The sequence below is a fragment of the Natrix helvetica genome (assembly GCF_964273705.1).
Source record: "Natrix helvetica genome assembly, chromosome: 7".
NCBI classification, from domain to species: domain Eukaryota; kingdom Metazoa; phylum Chordata; class Lepidosauria; order Squamata; family Natricidae; genus Natrix; species Natrix helvetica.
The window spans coordinates 1,624,418-1,643,192 of record NC_138558.1 but is presented as its reverse complement, the minus strand read 5'-3'; the positions used below and the strand labels follow the sequence as shown (position 1 = coordinate 1,643,192).

At 44.1% G+C, this 18,775-nt stretch overlaps 1 protein-coding gene across 2 annotated transcripts in view; it reads right to left on the bottom strand.

The window, feature by feature from the left end:
* Positions 1–15,772, bottom strand: part of LOC309395604 (uncharacterized protein) — a 32,709-nt gene extending 16,937 nt beyond the window's left edge. Inside the window, exons 1-4 of one of the 2 annotated variants that reach the window (XM_081960006.1) lie at positions 15,722–15,772; positions 13,452–13,487; positions 12,402–12,437; positions 11,403–11,453 (exon numbers count right to left, since the gene is read on the bottom strand). In XM_081960006.1, the coding sequence (XP_081816132.1) occupies positions 11,403–11,453; positions 12,402–12,437; positions 13,452–13,487; positions 15,722–15,742 (144 nt within the window). In that variant the 5' untranslated portion in view covers positions 15,743–15,772. Of the gene's footprint in view, positions 1–8,391; positions 8,457–10,583; positions 10,626–11,402; positions 11,566–12,401; positions 12,438–13,451; positions 13,488–15,721 lie in introns of those variants that run through there. The other variant, XR_014175935.1, reaches the window with a different exon arrangement.
* Positions 15,773–18,775: the final 3,003 nt, after the last annotated feature.

The window sequence follows — 18,775 nt, the reverse complement described above, 5'->3', positions numbered from 1 at the left end:
ACCAACCACCTAAATAGTACATCTCGTTTAATCAGTTGTGTCGCCAGGAATCAATATTCTCTTCTTTGCTCTCTCACTCTTTGCGGGATTTGTTTCAGGGTTTGTATCTCTTTCCCTTTGTACATCATCAGCTCATCTGTTGTTATTCTAGAAATTATATCTCTTACTTTTTTCCTCACGAATCTGGTGTGTACTTCTCTAGGCAATTGGTGTCTTCTGGCATAATTAGTGCTTACCCTGTATATATCGTCCAACTCATTTAGAATCTCATGCTTGTCTCTTTTTAACATCTCTGCTACTAATCCCGACATTATCATTGGTAAATCTTCCTCTTTTGTCTCTGTTACTTCTGGAATCGAAGGTAAAATGCTGCACAATCCATTTCCAGATGGATGAGAGAGTCTTCTAAGTTCTTGCTTGACGTTTTCATCTGCTGTTCAACTAAGTCTAATTTCTTCTCTATTTGTTCTTTTTTCCACTGCTTTTATTGACTGTTCATTTTTTTCCAGTGTTTGTGGCATAATTCCCATTTTGTCATTAATTTCTGTATGTCGTTTTTAACTTCATTTTCCATTTCACTCATCTCTATTTTCATTTCATTCATATCGGTTTTCAATTCACTGTGGTTTTTAGCTACTGCCTCTTGAAGCTTAATCATAGTTTCTTGGATAGTTAGCAGTGCTGTCTACACATTTTTGATATTCGATCCAGAATTTGGTTTTTCCATTGTAGTCATTTCTTCTGTTGACCTTTGGAATGCTGGAGAAGCAATCAATACCTTTGTCGCTAGATTTGTTGCTAGGTTTACAATTGTCTTTTTCCCGGTTCTCAGTGCTGTTGTTGTGATATTCACCATCTCTTTTAAAATTTTATCTTGTTCTTTTAGTATCTTACATATGCTGTCCCAAATTAGCATCCAATATCTTTCCCTTTCCCCCCCCTTTTTAAAATAATTCTTTAACTTAGCTTGTTCTATCTATGTTAACCCACAAACAGTAGTCTTAAAGCAGTATAAGCAACTTAAATAATGTATCTATATATCTCTGATTGTTGAGGGAGGGAACACTTTTAATGCCAAGCCCTGTTGTTGTTAAAGTACTTTGGTTTTATGCCAAAGGTGCATTAGGGTTTTTTCCCGATGTTTTTTCTCCTATTTCCCCCTGCACCCATACATCATTGTTGTCCCAAGGGTGCTTTTTGAGAGGTAACTGGACTTTGTTTCTCCTTGAAGATGTTTTACTTCTCATTCAGGAAGCTTCTTCAGTTCTCACTGAATGGTGGCAAATGGAAGGCCCTGCACTCATCTGGCTGTTTGCACTCTCTCTGAGATTCATTGAGGCCCCTTGGAGGTTTACCTGAGCCCTAAGGCTCACCAGAATAGTCAAATGACTATGGAACCTTCTTGGAACTGCTGGAAGGACTGTGTTGTAAACTGGAGATGGGTACTGTTGTACCCCTCTGTTGAGTGAGGGCTGTTCAATTTTAACATAGAAGGGCTCTTTGACCCCTCTTTTTAACCCTTGCCTTCCTGTGACATTACCTTTGACCTAGTGGTGGGATTCAAATAATTTAACAACTGGTTTTCTGCCCTAATGACCAGCTGGATAGCCATAACTGGGTGGGTATGGCCAACTCAACGTAGTTCTTCTCCTCCCCTCCCCACCAGAGGGTTTCCTTTGGGCTCTCCTGGGATACCAAGAGGAAGTACGTGAGCTTTGGAAACCCAGCAAGAAGCTTAGTTTGTCCTTGCACAGAACTGCTAGCAGAGCAGGAAGTTCACCCAGCTCCAGCCAGAAAAGCTCCCATCTAGGGCCTCAACTTTTAGGTGGAAAGGAAAATGCTAAGCGGCTAATGCAGGACAACATGCAGCAACATGGCAGAAACTGAGCCGCCACAGCTCCATTTCTCCGGCGGTATAGGCAGTGACACCACCTTTGCCTTAAAAGAAGCGAACTCAGGGCAGAAGGGAGTCCCCCGCCCAGGGCCTCCCAAGAGTGCAGCCCAGTCTGGTGCAGTGCAGGAGTGTGAGCACATGGGGGCATTCCCTGCCAGAGCCTGAGCAGACAGCCTGCTGCAATCTCATTTCATGTCTCCATCCATGCAAATTTGCTAACAGAACAACACCGCTCGCCGCTGGTTTTCACTGTAAGCATGGCACAAATTGCACAGCCTCTTGAGCAAAGGAGCTCCCAAGAATGGAGTTTTTACATCTGCCTCTTTTCTTGGTGTGTGCGAGAAGTTACACCCGCCACTCTGCAATGCTCTCTACATGGGGCTGCTCTTGAAGAGCACCCGGAGGCTTCAGCTGGTCCAGAATGCGGCCGCGCGGGTTGTCATGGGGGTACCTAGGTGCTCCCATGTTACATCCCTTTTAGGCGGCCTGCACTGGTTGCCGGTTGTTTTCCGGGTGCGATTCAAGGTATTAATTATGACCTTTAAAGCGCTCCATGGCTTAGGCCCAGGGTACCTGCAAGACCACCTACTGCCACCAGTAGCCTCCCACTGTCCAGTACGATCCCACAGAGTTGGCCTCCTCAGGATGCCGTCGGCCAGACAGTGTCGGCTGGTGACCCCCAGGGGGAGAGCCTTCTCTGTGGGAGCGCCTTCCCTCTGGAATGAGCTGCCCCCGGAGCTTCGCATAATCCCCGACCTCCGGTCCTTCCGACGCACCCTAAAAAGTTGGCTTTTCCAGCAAGCCGGCCTGGCCTGTTAATTTTAACTCATTTTAAATGTATTGTCTTTTAAATTCGGTTTGGTTTTTTTGGATATGTATTTAATTTCTTTTTAACTTTTGGGATGTGTGTTTTTTAATGTTGTACGCCACCCTGAGTCCTTTGGGAGAAGGGCGGCATATAAATCCAATAAAAAAAAACCCCACTCGTTCCATGGCAACCATAAGAGGCGCTACTTGGGGGAGGGGGATTTTGTGTAATCCTTGGCTTATGTGCAATGGTTCTAGATGAGGGGAGGGGAGAATAACCCATTCAGATGAAGACCAATGAATGGGAACACTCCTGCTGACCCTCAGGGAAGAATCCCTTCCTCTCACACACACAGTTCCAGCCCAAACCCCTACAAGCAACTGCAGCTAATGCGCTGACACCCGAGCGCAGAGGGCCCGGAGTGGGTTTCCCTCCCCCATCGCTTACATCACTCTGCTCACCATGGCTATCCACAAAGGTGAGGCCGATGGCAGGGGAGGAAGGGCATGGAAAGGCTCAACTGCCTCTTGGGCCCATCTCCCAGCTTCTGTGGGGTCTCCGGGCAGCTGCCACTCACTCACCCTCCCCTCTGCTTCAAGTCCCACATCCAGCCCAAGACAGGGGGACACACTGCTTCCAGGCTAGCACAGGTGATGGTTGGGAGAACGGGAAGTCCTTGGGAGAAGAGTGTCACAGTGTGACTGAGTCTGTTGTGGTGTGCTGAGGTACGTACATGCAGCCCCAGGATCTCTGCCTGCCTGCCCAAGAGCGCTGTTGGGATATAAAAGGCAGGGTGCTTGGGCTGGCAGAGGCACATGGAAACTCTGGAGCCCCTCAAGGCCTTCAGAACACATCCGGTCATCCAAGGCTTTGCTCCCTGGGAAGAAGGGCTCCATTATGGAGGGCTGTGTGCCCGGACCAGGCACTTTCTCTCGGGCGTTCTGCCCAGAGGCCCCACAGAAGCCGAGAACTGGGCCTGACAGCCAGCTGAGCCTCACCTTCTCCCCCCACCAGGCGGCCCTTTGGCCAAGTGCACTGGGCCCAGAGTGGGTCTCCCTCACCTGCCATGGGCCTTAACTTCTCAGGCCAACCAATGAGTGGCTGGGAGGGGAGGGGAGGGGAGTGGTGAGGGGCCAGGCATGGCGAGGCACGCAATTCAGCTAGTTCACCAAACTGCACAAAAAGTTAACTATCGGTTGAACCAAACTGATGTGCACTGGGTGAATACCACCACTGCTTTGAACCCTCTTTCAAAGAGGTCATCTACATTGAAATTGAACAGCTCATTAATTGAAATAGTTGATTTTGGGAAATTTCTCTTTTGTTCTAGATTTCCTCTCTCCTTGGTTAGTTTCCATTTCCATTTCCATCTAGGAAAAAATGAATCATGGGGTATATTTTTCCAACTCCTGAATGACTGAAGTGTCATCTAATATTTTAGGACTTGCTAAGAATGCTTCTCCCTCCATAAGGGTAATCTCCCATCCTCTCCTACTCTACTCACTGGTTCTTCAGTCTTTGCCGTCATCATCGTTTCTGCTCGCTGCATAGATCTGCTTCGGTCACCATGCTTCCACCGGCAGCCCAAAGCAATAGTCATTCTTGTGCCAATTTCTCTCACTTGAATAGGGAAATGGGCTCAGAGCCCAACCCTTTGGTGCATGAGAAGTGGTTGACAGCCTGCCTGCATTTGCCCTTGCCAGATCTAGCGCTCATGTGATTAAAGAAAGGGCAGAGGTACCTGTGCTACACCTTCCTGGGGAATTCCAGGGAGATGGTGGTAACATCACTGGTACCGATTTTGGCTGAGATTTTCTATTGCTGGTATTTTATGTTGCACGTAAGGCACAAACAGCTACGTGCCATAAAGACACCGCAGCCATTCTTTCTAAATTGCCAACTCTGCATGTTTTTGTTCTGAAAAGGACCCTTTGTAGAACCCACTGAATATAATTAGAAACTTACTCAGAATGACCATCCACACAGTGAGGATAATAAGGAAGAGGAGAAGTATAAGACATATTGTGGCGCAGTCGTGTCCTATGAGGAATCGTATTATCAGGGTTTTAGTACCTGGTTTGGGAAAAATAAACACGGGGAAAAATTATATTCAGTATTACCGCCAAGGACTTCGCTGTTTGTGATGCACCCCGCTGTGCTTCCTCTAACAGCATGCCAGGCTTAGCAGGGGGGCTCCGTTCCTCCTCTGTCTGGAGAGGGTCCGGATCCTCCCTCCCCACCTCTCTCGGAGGGGCCTCCCTCCCATTGCTTGGCATGCATCCCCACAACCATCCCGGTGATGGAAGGCTGCGGGGAGGGTGAATCTGCACCAGGGCTAGAAAGACGCTCAGAGGTGCAAATACATCTAGTTACAAGCTTTTTAACAGTTAATATTAGTAGTTTTTTATCTAAGAAAGGATTGGTTCCAAAATTCACTTACTAGGGGGTGGGGGTGGCGGCGGCGGCGGCGGTGCATGTTTTGATTTATGACCTAGAAAATAACACAGTGTGTTTTGACATCCAACTTACCCAGCTATTGTGGTTAATGTACCATTAAGACGAGCGAGGCATTTGTTCCTAATTAAATACAGTACCCAAGACTTACAACAGCTCCTTTAGTGACTGTTCAAAATTGCAACAGCATTGAAAAAAGTGAGTTATGACCATTTTTCACACTTATGACCATTGCAACATCCAAATGGGGACATGATCAAAATTCAGATGCTCATATTTGTGACCGTTGCTGTGAGCAAAGTCAGTGGGGAAGCCAGATTCATTTAACAATTGTTTCACTTGCTTAACCACTGCGGGGATTCGCTTAGCCACTGTGGCAAGAAAGGTTGTAAAATGGGGCAAAATTCACCTTCTCCTTGTCTAATCACTCGCTGGCATTCTCACAGTCTGGTTCCTCCCCATCTGTCTTAAATAGTCACAGAGGCATGCAGAGAATCCGGTAAACTACATTAGAAGTTTCTCCCACCTCCAAATCATCTTTGTAGAACATGAAATGTTCATTTTAGGATTAAACTCCCTTCACTCTTTGATGGACTAATGATGCTGGACAGAAGACTCATCCCAGGTTTCACAGAGGAGGAGGCCACAACACTGTGGACCCTGGACACACCACTGAGAGGCCAACAGCATTTGGTCTGTTCTGGACTTACCATGAAGTACAATTTAAAAATAACATATAAAACAATATATAAAAAGCAAAGCAAAGTTGATGGAAGACCAGGCAGGCTTTAATGGAAAGAACAAACTAACAAACAAACAACAAAATAGGAAACAAAGGGGTTCAACCAGCCATTCTATCCCAAGGCCAGGTTTTCAGCAATTTGTGAAACATAAATAAGATGTCAGCAGTATGGATTGCTGGGTCAGCAGAAATATCATTCCAGGGGTAGGAGCCATCACTGGGAAGACACACCTCCTTAATACGGGAAAAGTATGATAAAAGGGAATCTATGCTTAATATTACATATTTTGATAGCAGCAAGGCTTATTTTTGAATATGGGATTTGTTTTACAAATGGTTGGAAGTAGAACTAGAAATTAGGAATGGGAAAAACATTCTATATAAATAAAATGATCCAGACATACATTACCTATGTATGTAATGTGAAAATATACAAACAAACTCTTTAAAAAAAGAAGACGACACACCTCCTGGATCTTATGGCAGTGCTTGATAGTATCCAGAGCAAATCGACTGTAACTGACCACCCTGGGCAGGCCAAGACATAGGAAGACATGCGATCCCACTGTTGGCTGGGCTCTAGGCCACCAAGAGCTTCATAGGTGATAATCAGCAGCCTGAACTGCACCCAGAAGACCACTGACAATCAATGCTGCTCGTGAAGCAATGGGGACATGTACATGGCCACCATTGCACACACAGCTGTATTCTGGATAGTTCTGGCATCTGAGTAGTCTTCCAGGGCAGCCCCATGTTAAGTGCCCTACAGGAATCCAATTGCAAGGTGAAAGCGGCATCATTGACTGTTCTGAGGAGCCTCCTGGGCCAGGAACAGGTGCAACTGGGATACCAGATCGACCTGTGGAATAACTCTCCTCACCTCAGCTTCCACTTCCTCCTTGAGCAGGAGCCGGGGGTTCAGGGGGACCTCCCTTTATGTACCTGTCCCGCCTGGGGAAGTGTCACTTCATTAAGGACCTAAGAAGGAAAGTCCTTGGGCCCATGGAAGCCAAAGCAACAAAGCCACTTGGTGTTGTCAGGACTGGGTTTGAGCCTGTTTCTCCCCATCCTGGCTTGCAAAGCCTCCAGTGGTGGATCAGGACTTTAAGAACGTCACTTGTCAGATGAGGAACTGGGTGTGATCAGTGTGATGATGATGATCCCAGAGCCCAAACTTATGGATCACCACACCCAATGGTTCATCTAGATCAGGGATCTCGAAACGTGGCTTGTGGACTTCAACTCCCAGAATTCTCCAGCCAGCAAGGCCACAAGTCTTAAAGTTGCCACGTTTGAAGACTCCTGATTTAGAGGTTAAGCAGAGCTGGAGAGAGAATTGACCTCTCTCCCCCATCAACACCAGTTAACACAGGCCACAGAGGAAAGAGGAGAGCAGTGCCAGTAAACCATTAATCCCAGTCCCCGAAGCTTTCCTCAAATGGGGCCTTGGTACAATGGTTAATGATAACTGAATGCTACTGAGGACTCAAGAAGTACCAAGATGGGTGCATCACTCTTATTTTTGCTCTGCCACAGGACTTCAGCATTTGGGACTGTAGTGCCTCCATTCTGAATCCCAACTGGTCTAGGTCATCTATTTCCTTCCTCTAGAGTAGAAGCCTGGTCATCCGAAATGCTTTCTGTTCAAGGGAAGGTTTGAGCCTGGATGAAAATGGCCGAGGACGATGGGGCCCAGCAATTGCTCCTTAAGGAGAGGCACACCACAGACTCCTTCAAGGCTGAAGGTACCATCCCCTCTTGCAGAAAACACCACATTACCCAGACCCAGGCCACTTGATGGGCAGCTGGGACCATCTGAGAGGGTCTAACCAACAGGTGCCTGAGTTGACAGACTGGAGGATGCCATCTACCTCCCTCCCCAGGAGTTACAGAGTCAAACGTGCTCCCGGTAAGTACAAGGCATGTCATAGGTACCGCATCAGGACCTGTCCAGACACTCTGAGCTGATCCAAGCAACTTTATCTGCCAAATATCAGGAATATTTCTCACAGCAACCCTGCAGATTATTCTGTGACTTGTGTTTCTCCAGGGACAGGGTCACCTTGAACAGGGTCAACGGGGAGGGGGGGGCTACTGGGAGATGTGATAAAGGCCGGGAAAGACCGTTGTTTTGCCACCATGATTGCCATCATGTAAATTCTTAATATTGGTTATTAAGAGAGCCAGTTTGGTCTAGTGGGGAAGACATCAGACCAGAAACCAGGAGACTGTAAGTTCTAGTCCTGCCTTAGGCCTGACAGCTGGCTGGGTGATCTTGAGCCAGCCACCCTCTCTCTCAAAGGGTTGCTGTTGTGAGAAAAACAGGAAGAGAAAGGAGTATCGGGTATGTTCACAGCCTTGAGTTATTTGTAAACATAATAAAGGCAGGATATAAACAAACAAACAAACAAATATTCACCTTGAAACCTTAAGATCCAAAACAGTCAAAGAAATAGCATTCTGATTAAAATGACTGGCTGTTACAAAAGCTTACATACTTTTTTTTTCTTTTTCTTTTCTTCTTTCTTTCACTTCCTCTTCTTCACCAGGAACTGGAACTAAAGCATGAGAGAATGTTTGATTTAGGGTTCAAGGCTGCTCACTCTGGAACAACTCTCAGCGGCTTTCAAGGCATAACATTGAGAAGTGATGGATGTCAGAGAAAAGAAGAGACGGTTGATCTGAAGAACAATCCATAATGGAGCTCTCTGGAGATTCTCTCTCATCCAGGTCAAGATTGTCCCAAAGGGCTTTTCCAAAAGGCAACTGGATTTTCTTGGTTTTGTTTAAAAAATGTTTTGCTTTTCATCTAAGAAGTTTCTTCAGTTTCCTCTGGCCTTGGTTTTTAAAAAAACAAGAGAGCCCAGTTGCCTTTTGGAAAAGCACCTTTGGGAAACCCATAAGAGAAAAAGCCCCCCCCCAAAAAAAAAGATAAGGAGGGGGACCAGAAGTCTTCGACCGGTCATCCTACCCCCAAGGCCAGATTTAGAGAAACACGTGAAGCATCAATAAAGTGCCAGCAGTATGGATGACATTGTTTAGTTGCCAAGACCCAGAGCATCCAGGAAGGCTGAAACATAGGGAGATGTGTGGCTTCAGAAGCCAACGGGCAACCAGCACAACTTGTGAAGTGAGGGAGACACATGAACACACTATGATTCAGCCAGTACTGTCGGCAACACTACATTCTGGACCAGCGGTAGCATCTTGGAGGCTTTCCAACGCAGCCATAACATTAAGAGAGGGATTGAATCAAGGTCACCTGAAGTATTCGGTTTTTTTTAAAGTTAAAGCTTTCTCCTGTCCGTTTCGTGTCCAACTCAAGGGAGTGGAGCTCATATCCGTTTCTTGGCCAAGGGAGCCAATGTTGTCATTTCCTGCGGTCAGATGGCCAGCAGGGCGCTAAGCCAAAGGTGAAGGGAACGCTGTTACCTCCCCCTGAAGTGGTACCTAATAATTACTCGAATTTGCATGCTTTCAACCTGCTAGGTGGGCAGGTTGGGTCAAGGAACGGGAGCTCAAGGAACGAAAGCATGCATTGCACTCAGGTCTCGAACCAGGGCTCTTGGCTTTCCAGCTGAGAAACTCGGCGTTTTTAACCACTGAGCCATCACATCCCAAGTACGCGTTAGCACCACTTTATAATGCTTGGTAAGGCCATGCTTGGAATGTTGCATCCGGTTTTTGTTGTCTCAATTTTTACAAGATGTGGAGACTCTAGAAAGAGTGCAGAGAAGAGCAACAAAGAGGATTAGGGGACTGGAGACTAAAACATATGAAGAACGGTTGCAGGAATTGGGTAGGTCTAGGTGTGACATGATAGCAATATCCAATGCCTGAGCGGCTGTCACAAAGGAGAGGTATTTGATCCAAAGTACTTGAGGGCAAGGCAATAAGCAAAGGATGGAAAGTAATGAAAGAGAGGACCAACCTAGAACTAAGGAGGAGTTTTCTGAACAATTAATCAGTGGAATGGCCTGTCTCGGGAAGTTGTGGTTGCTTCAACATTGAAGGTTTTTAAGAAGAGATTGGGCAGCCACTTGTCTGAAATGGTATTGGGTTTCCTGCTTGGGCAGGGGGTTGGACTAGAAGACCTCTAAGGTGCCTTCCAACTCTGTTATTGTGTAAATTCCAGAGCAGCCTCATGTAAATCACACTAGAGTAGTCCGGTTGCAAGGCAAACAAGGCATCAGTGACAACCTGAGTGGCCTCCTGGTCCTGGAACAGATGCATCTGGCACATCTGTAGAAAGACTCTCCTGGCCAAAACTTCCACCTGTTCAGGGATGGAAGGCGCAGAAATTGGGAATCCAGGAGGACCAACGTTTCTCACACCTTGCAAACTCTTTAAAGACCAAAGATGGAATTTCTCTAGAGTGGAAGGGGGGAGGGGCAAACAAACCCATTCAATGTTGTCATGATGTAGATCTGAATGTTGATGTGATTGTTAGATTTATTATTTAGTATTTAATATTTTCTGTAGGAATTCTCATCTTTCTCTGAAAGATCCACAGTATTTATCCCGTTCACCAAGAACTGCTTCCCAGCAGCTCCCTCCTAATACTCAGTACTCTTCTATTGAACGCTGCACCAATAGAACTATTTTATTTATTACTTATTAAATGTATATGCCGCCCGTCTCATGATTTGCATATAATGTTGGGTGGCCTGCTAGAGCTTACATACTTGGTGGTCGATGTTTCTTTGCTTCATGAGGCTTCTTTGGCTCTACAAAAATGAGGGAATTTTGTTTTACATTCAGTTTGAAAGCTTTCATTACTAATACATTTTTTAAAAAAAAAACATTGGTCCCAAAGAAATAGTAATTGGTGAAAACCCGTTCTCCAATTGCATAGCATAGAAGCTGATGCATGACCACAAATTAAGGGATCCAATCTAGATTTAAATTCTTTTCATCTTGCTCAGATTTTAGAGGTGAATTGGTTTCCAGCGGATATTCCACCCGAAACGGGGACTCCTGCAATTCATCCCTTTCAAAATAAACAAAACTATAAGAAAATACAGAAACAGAGCCAAAATAAGCCAATGCAGTTACAACCATTAGGAGAAATGAATACAGAAAATAAAGTTAAACAGAAAGCCCATCACAACCAAAGGTTCCTCCCTCTCCAGCCTTTCCCTCTCTAGGGATGATGCTCATCTTCGTTTCTTAGCCAAGGCAGCCAGCACTGTCCAAAGACACTTTCCGTGGTCATGTGGCCAGCATGACTATATGCAGAGAAGCACAGGACTCCCTTACCTTCCCTCCAATAGTGGTACCTATTTATCTACTCGCATTGGCCTGCTTCCAAACGGCTAGGTGGGCAGGAGCTGCAGTGAGTAACGAGAGCTCACCCCATTGCACGATGATCGGGTCTCGAACCCAGGCTGCCGGCTTTCCAGCTGACAAGCTCAGCATCTTTAACCGCTGTGCCAATGTGACCCATCACAACTAAGCTAGTATTAATAGTATTCTGCGTAGGATAGAAGGGAACACTTACATACCTCCTTCATGTCGTTCATGTCGTTTCTTTTCATGAGGTTCTTTCTTCGAGCCTATGAGAAGGCAAAATGCTTGTTTACATCCAGTTTACGTATTCCAGTAGGAAAATGATGGCTCTGAGCTGGTTTTAGAGGCTCCAGGGGGCTTTCTGTCCTTCACTCAAAATATTCCTACATGAGCACCTCGCACGCTAATCCCTTTTGAGGTGACCAACATTTTTATATAAGCAGAATGGGAACAAGAAATAGAGGAACCAAAACGGTTACGTTGTTGTAAGTATTTGGATTATCTGAATTCAACAAACTGAGATAGGCCTGAAGGGAGGGGAAAACTGGGAAAATGAAAGACATAAACAAGAAATACATAAACAAAGAGGAAACGAAGGAAGAAAATCAGCAAACAACCAGGCAATAACAAGTATGTCAAGGTGGGAGCCATCTTATTTCTGCAGGGATGATGGTCCACAGGGAAGAAGCCACCACAGAGAAGGCCCTTCTTCTTGGAGCCTCTAGATGGACCTCCTTAACAGAGGGCAGCCATAAATGCCTTGCCCCCCTTGCCGGGCTCCAGGTGGATTTAACTGGGAAAAGATTCAAACAATTGACCTCCCTGTCTTCCTCTCTATTTCCTCCTCCCTCCGACTTTTCCCTCCCTCCCCATTTCCTTCCTCTTCCCCTCCCTTCCTTCTTTTGTATATTGTTTTATTGTGGTCTGTACACCGCCCCGAGTCCCTTTGGGGAGAGGGGGCGGTCTATAAATTAAATAAAATTAAATAAAATTAAATTCCTCCCTCCCTTTTTCCTCCCAAAAACCCTGTTTGGAATAGCAGCGTTTTTAAAGCTTTCTTAAATTGCAAGGAGAATGCAAATCTTATTCCTGTTGGAAGAACAGAACAACACAAAAAAAAGCACACCAGATTAAACCATAAGGTCCCAATTAGTTAAAGGAGTAATATTAAATTGCATGCCAAATTAAATGCTTGGCTATAAAAGCATACGTACCTTCTTCTTTCTCCTCACCATGGTGTTTCTTTGAATCTGGAAAATGACAGAATTGCATTTTTACACCCGGCCTAAAGCCATCATTTCCAATGCGTTACTAAGTCTCTGCAAGGAGCATGCCCCTAAATAAATATGGATAATTGAAACAGCCATTCTCTACCTGAATTGAGGAAAAGATGGTGCATTGCAAGTAAGTGATGGATGCAAATTTTTCAATTTGATAACAGATTTTATAACAGAACATGCCCGTGGTTTTCTTATGTACAATTATTAGAAAGTTTGAAGTGGATAAAAGATGCTATGATTTTGAACAAGTAAGTCTGAATTTCAAATATTTATTAATAATGAACATGTTATTAAAATGTGTAAGCATTGGCTGAAATAGGATGCAAAAGAAGAACAAGTGAAAGAATGGATGATTAAATGGGCTGAAAAATTGGCTACAATATACAAATAGATCAATGGAGAAATATGTGGTTGAAATTGACTGTTGAGACAACTAAATAAATGTTTTTGATCAGAGAAAAGGCAATATCTTTCTGACTGACTAGAAACTCCTCATAGCATTAAATGGGGGGAAATGCACATGCTTTGAATAATTGGATAACAGAAAAAAAGATTATTTTTTGCAAAATAGTTTTGTAATTATATTCGCTACAAAGGCAATCGGAAACATCTTTCTATTCTTTTGGCACTCTTCCTTCTTCCCTCCCTCCCTCCCTCTTTTCCCTCCCTCTCCATTTTTTTCCCTCCTTCCTTCCTCCTTCTTTTCCCTCTCTTTCCATTTCCTCCCTCCCTTCCTCCTCCCCTTCCTTCCTCCCTCCCGCTCCCACTCCTCCCTCTATAACTCTACATCAATCATTGTAACTTAAAAATACAAAACTACAATTATATGGTACAAAAATACAAAATGGTTAGGTACAAAATCATATTCAACCTAAAAGTATAAGAGACATGAATAATATATGTTCTTCATGTGTTCCATGACCCTAGATACTTATTATTAAATTGCATGCCAAATTAAATGCTTGGCTATAAAAGCATACGTACGTTCTTCTTTCTCCTCACCATGGTGTTTCTTTGAATCTAGAAAATGACAGAATTGCATTTTTACACCCGGCCTAAAGCCATCATTTCCAATGCGTTACTAAGTCTCTGCAAGGAGCATGCCCCTAAATAAATATGGATAATTGAAACAGCCATTCTCTACCTGAATTGAGGAAAAGATGGTGCATTGCAAGTAAGTGATGGATGCAAATTTTTCAATTTGATAACAGATTTTATAACAGAACATGCCCGTGGTTTTCTTATGTACAATTATTAGAAAGTTTGAAGTGGATAAAAGATGCTATGATTTTGAACAAGTAAGTCTGAATTTGAAATATTTATTAATAATGAACATGTTATTAAAATGTGTAAGCATTGGCTGAAATAGGATGCAAAAGAAGAACAAGTGAAAGAATGGATGATTAAATGGGCTGAAAAATTGGCTACAATATACAAATAGATCAATGGAGAAATATGTGGTTGAAATTGACTGTTGAGACAACTAAATGAATGTTTTTGATCAGAGAAAAAACAATATCTTTCTGGCTGACTATGCAAACTCCTGGATGCATTAAATGGGGGGAAATGCATATGCTTTGAACAACTGGATAATAGAAACAAAATCACTTTTTTTGCAAGATAATTGTAATTATGTTCACTACAAAGGAAATCGGAAACATCTTTCTATTCTTTTGGCACCCTTTCTTCCTTCCTTCCTCCCTCCCTTCCTCTTTTCTCTCTCTCTCCATTTCTTTCCTCCTTTCCTCCTCCCCTTCCTTCCTCCTTCCTCCTTCCTCCTTCCTTGCTTCCTCACTTCCTCCATCCTTCCCACTTCCTCCCTCTCTCTCTCCTCCTCCACACCCTCCTCCCTCTATAACTCTACATCAATCATTGTAACTTACAAATACAAACATACAATGATATGGTACAAAATTACAAAACGTTTAGGTACAAAATCATATTCAACCTAAAAGTATAAGAGACATGAAGAATATATGTTCTTCGTGTGTTCCATGACCCTAGATACTTATTATTAAATTGCATGCCAAATTAAATGCTTGGCTATAAAAGCATACGTACCTTCTCCTTTCTCCTCACCATGGTGTTTCTTTGAATCTGGAAAATGACAGAATTGAATTTTGACACCCGGCCTAAAGCCATCATTTCCAATACATTACTAAGTCTCCGCAAAGAGCATGCCCCTAAATAAATATGGATAATTGAAACAGCCATTCTCTACCTGAATTGAGGAAAAGATGGTGCATTGCAAGTAAGTGATGGATGCAAATTTTTCAATTTGATAACAGATTTTATAACAGAACATGCCCGTGGTTTTCTTATGTACAATTATTAGAAAGTTTGAAGTGGATAAAAGATGCTATGATTTTGAACAAGTAAGTCTGAATTTGAAATATTTATTAATAATGAACATGTTATTAAAATGTGTAAGCATTGGCTGAAATAGGATGCAAAAGAAGAACAAGTGAAAGAATGGATGATTAAATGGGCTGAAAAATTGGCTACAATATACAAATAGATCAATGGAGAAATATGTGGTTGAAATTGACTGTTGAGACAACTAAATAAATGTTTTTGATCAGAGAAAAGGCAATATCTTTCTGACTGACTAGAAACTCCTCATAGCATTAAATGGGGGGAAATGCACATGCTTTGAATAATTGGATAACAGAGAAAAAGATTATTTTTTGCAAAATAGTTTTGTAATTATATTCGCTACAAAGGCAATCGGAAACATCTTTCTATTCTTTTGGCACTCTTCCTTCTTCCCTCCCTCCCTCTTTTCCCTCCCTCTCCATTTTTTTCCTTCCTTCCTTCCTCCTTCTTTTCCCTCTCTTTCCATTTCCTCCCTCCCTTCCTCCTCCCCTTCCTTCCTCCCTCCCCCTCCTACCTCTATAACTCTACATCAATCATTGTAACTTAAAAATACAAAACTACAATTATATGGTACAAAAATACAAAATGGTTAGGTACAAAATCATATTCCACCTAAAAGTATAAGAGACATGAAGAATATATGTTCTTCATGTGTTCCATGACCCCAGATACTTAACAGCTGCCTGAAATCCAGTTTGGAACAGCAGCATTTTTAAAGCTTTCTTAAATTGCAAGGAGAATGCAAATCTTATTTCTGTTGGAAGAGCAGAAGAGCACAAGAAGAACACACCAGATTAAACCGTAAGGTCCCAATAAGTTAGAGGAGTCATATTGAATTGAATGCCAAATTAAAAGCTTGGCTATAAAAGCATACGTACGTTCACCTTTCTCCTCACCATGGTGTTTCTTTGGATCTGGAAAATGACAGAAAGGGTGTTGGTACTTACCTGATACGCCTCTTCTAATAGGGTGGAGATAGCATCCATACATGGGTCGACATTGTCTGCCTTCTAATTGGACTGAGTCTGATAAAAATTAGTTAAGATACGCCCCTTGTTGCTAGCTTTACCCAGCTTTTCGGCGAAGAACCTAGACAACGTGTCATCGCACAGACATTCTAGTAAACAAACCTCTCAAACCAGAGAAATGAACCACATATTTACAGTAAAATTTTTGAATACAGAGCTCTTTGTAACGCATAGCAGGCAAACTCATTCTTATAACACTAAATGGTATAGCAATGAGATCAGTCAGAGAGGGAAGGGATGGATGCTATCTCCACCCTATTAGAAGAGGCTTATCAGGTAATCAATAGAGGTGGAGACAGCATCCATACATGGGACATACCCAAGCCCACATGTCCCTACAGGAGGGAACCAAACTGATCCGGAACAGGTGCAGTAGAATGAATGGCCTGTAAGATCCCGCAGCCAAATGCTGCATCTGCAGACGCAAATTTATCAATCTTATAATTTGAAATGAATGGAGAAGGGGAACCTTGGGTGGCTGCCCGGCAGATTTCTTCGAGAGATGCCTGGGTGGCCCAGGCTGCTGTTGTAGCCGCACTTCTGGTGGAGTGCGCTGTTATGCCCTCAGGTACAGCCCGATGTTAGGAAGCGTATGCCCTGGCTATACAACTGCGGAGCCACCTGCCAATGGTAGAGGCAGACACCTTCCTACCTAGGGTCTCAGCCTGAAAAGAGACAAAGAATGATTTGGATCTCCTAAATTTGGAAGTGCGAGAGATATAAATCTTAAGTGCCCTTCGCACATCCAGCTTGTGCCAACGTCTCTCCAAGGGATGAGCCAGAGAGGGGCAGAAGTTGGGCAAAACTACCTCTTGCGCTCTATGGAACCACGATGAGACCTTTGGTGTAAAGGAAGGATCTAATCGAAGCACTACCCTGTCGGTGTGGAAGATGCAAAGATCCTCCCTTACCGACAGGGCCTGCAGCTCCGAGATCCTCCTGGCGGAGGTGATGGCCACCAGGAAGGCCATCTTTCAAGAGAGGAACTGTAGTTCTACTGACCGAATGGGCTCAAAGGAGTGTCTGTTAGGACAGACAAAACTGTGGACAAGTCCCAGGTGGGGTAGTAGTGAACCATCGGTGGTCTCAGACTGAATGCCCCTTTCAGAAACCTTTTCACAGCTGGGTGGTGTGATAAAAGTTGTCCCCCCCCACAAGTCAGAATCATGGCCAGAGCTGCTACCTGTCTTCTCAACATGTTGGGTGATAGCCCTTTCTCCAGCCCATCTTGGAGAAACTCCAACACCTGGGGAACAGACGCCGTGGGGGCATAAATGGTCTTGTTGTCGCATCACTTGCACAATATACACCAAGTGGCATCATATATGTGAACCGTGGACGGCCTCCTAGAAGCCTGGATAGTGCCAATGATCCTGGAGGAAAGACTGTTCTCCCCCAGAGCGCCACTCAAGCACCAGGCAGTCAGCTGGAACCACTGAGGGTCTGGATGCTCCAGTGACCCCTGGCTGAGGGCACCTGCAGTCTGAAGAATCCTCCAGGGGCTGGCTACCGACAGGGTCTGTAGATCTGCGAATCATGGCCGTCGCGGCCAATGCGGGGCCACCAGGATCACCTCTGCCCGTTTGGTGATCAACATGCACAACACCCGAGGAATCAAGGGCAGCGGGGGGGAATGGATAAAGTAGTCCGGGGGGCCACCGACACCTGAGAGCATCCATCCCCTCTGCCCCTTGTGTTCTGAACCTCGTATAAAAGCATGGGAGCTGTGCATTGTCCAGGGTGGCAAAAGGGTCTGCAACAGGCGGTCCGAAGTGATCCGAGATTTGACAGAAGAGTTGAAGGTGGAGGCGGCATTCCTCATTGTCTACTTTGCCCTGGGTTAATGATCATCCGGATTGGGAGACATCGGGCAATGAATAAAGAAACTCGAGGGAGCGGAGAGGAATTCTAGAGCTAGACCAGACCTAATAGTCCTTCATACTCAATCGTCCTTGGTAGTAGCATCCCATTGGTCTGCAAAGTACTGCAACCGCCCCCCAATGGGAATGGGCAACCCCTTGGGATCTATGGTTTTCGGGAGTTACGACCTCCGCACCCCACCCCCCAAAGGGCTTCTTGGCTTGGCTGCACCTCTGGTAGCGAAAGGACTGCTGGCGCTCATATCGTATCTTATATTCTATCAGAGAAAAGACAATTATCTTTCTGGCTGACTAGAAACTCCTCATAGCATTAAATGGGGGGAAATGCACATGCTTTGAATAATTGGATAATAGAAAATAGTTAGCTTTATTTGCAAGATAATTTTATAATTATATTTTGTAAAAAGGAAATTGGAAACATCTTTCTATTCTTTTGGTTTCCTCCCTCCCTCCCTCTTTTTTGTTCTTTCTTAGTTTGGGTACTTATTTTATATTCTGCTTTAAACTTTTACTAAAATTTATGGGGGGGGGGATAAGAACTGTAGCCCACCGCGTATCAACCACATACTATGCTTTAGCAGAGAAAAAGATGGAAGAAACAACTTACGATGTGCAGCTGACTTTTTGTGACCCATTTGGTCTCTTCGGTGTATTTAACAGTTCCTCCTGAATGGTGAAGAAGATGATGGAGCAGACGGTGGAAAACTAATGTTGCACGACAGAGAACCCAACTCCAGCCCAAACTTCTGTATTAAAATCAGGAGGAGGAGGAAATGGGCAACAAACTGGGAGGAAATAAACAACATTTAAAGAAAGGCTTTGGACCCCAGAACTGTATTTTGGATCCTGATTCTACCCTGATTGGTTATATCTCTATCCCATTTTTGTGTGAGAGTTGCACTTTGTGTATTTGTTTGTGTGGGTAATACACACACACAAACACACACACATACATATACTGCATATAAACACACATACACATCATAGTACTTATTTTTATTTATTTATATTTGGTGCTTCTAGA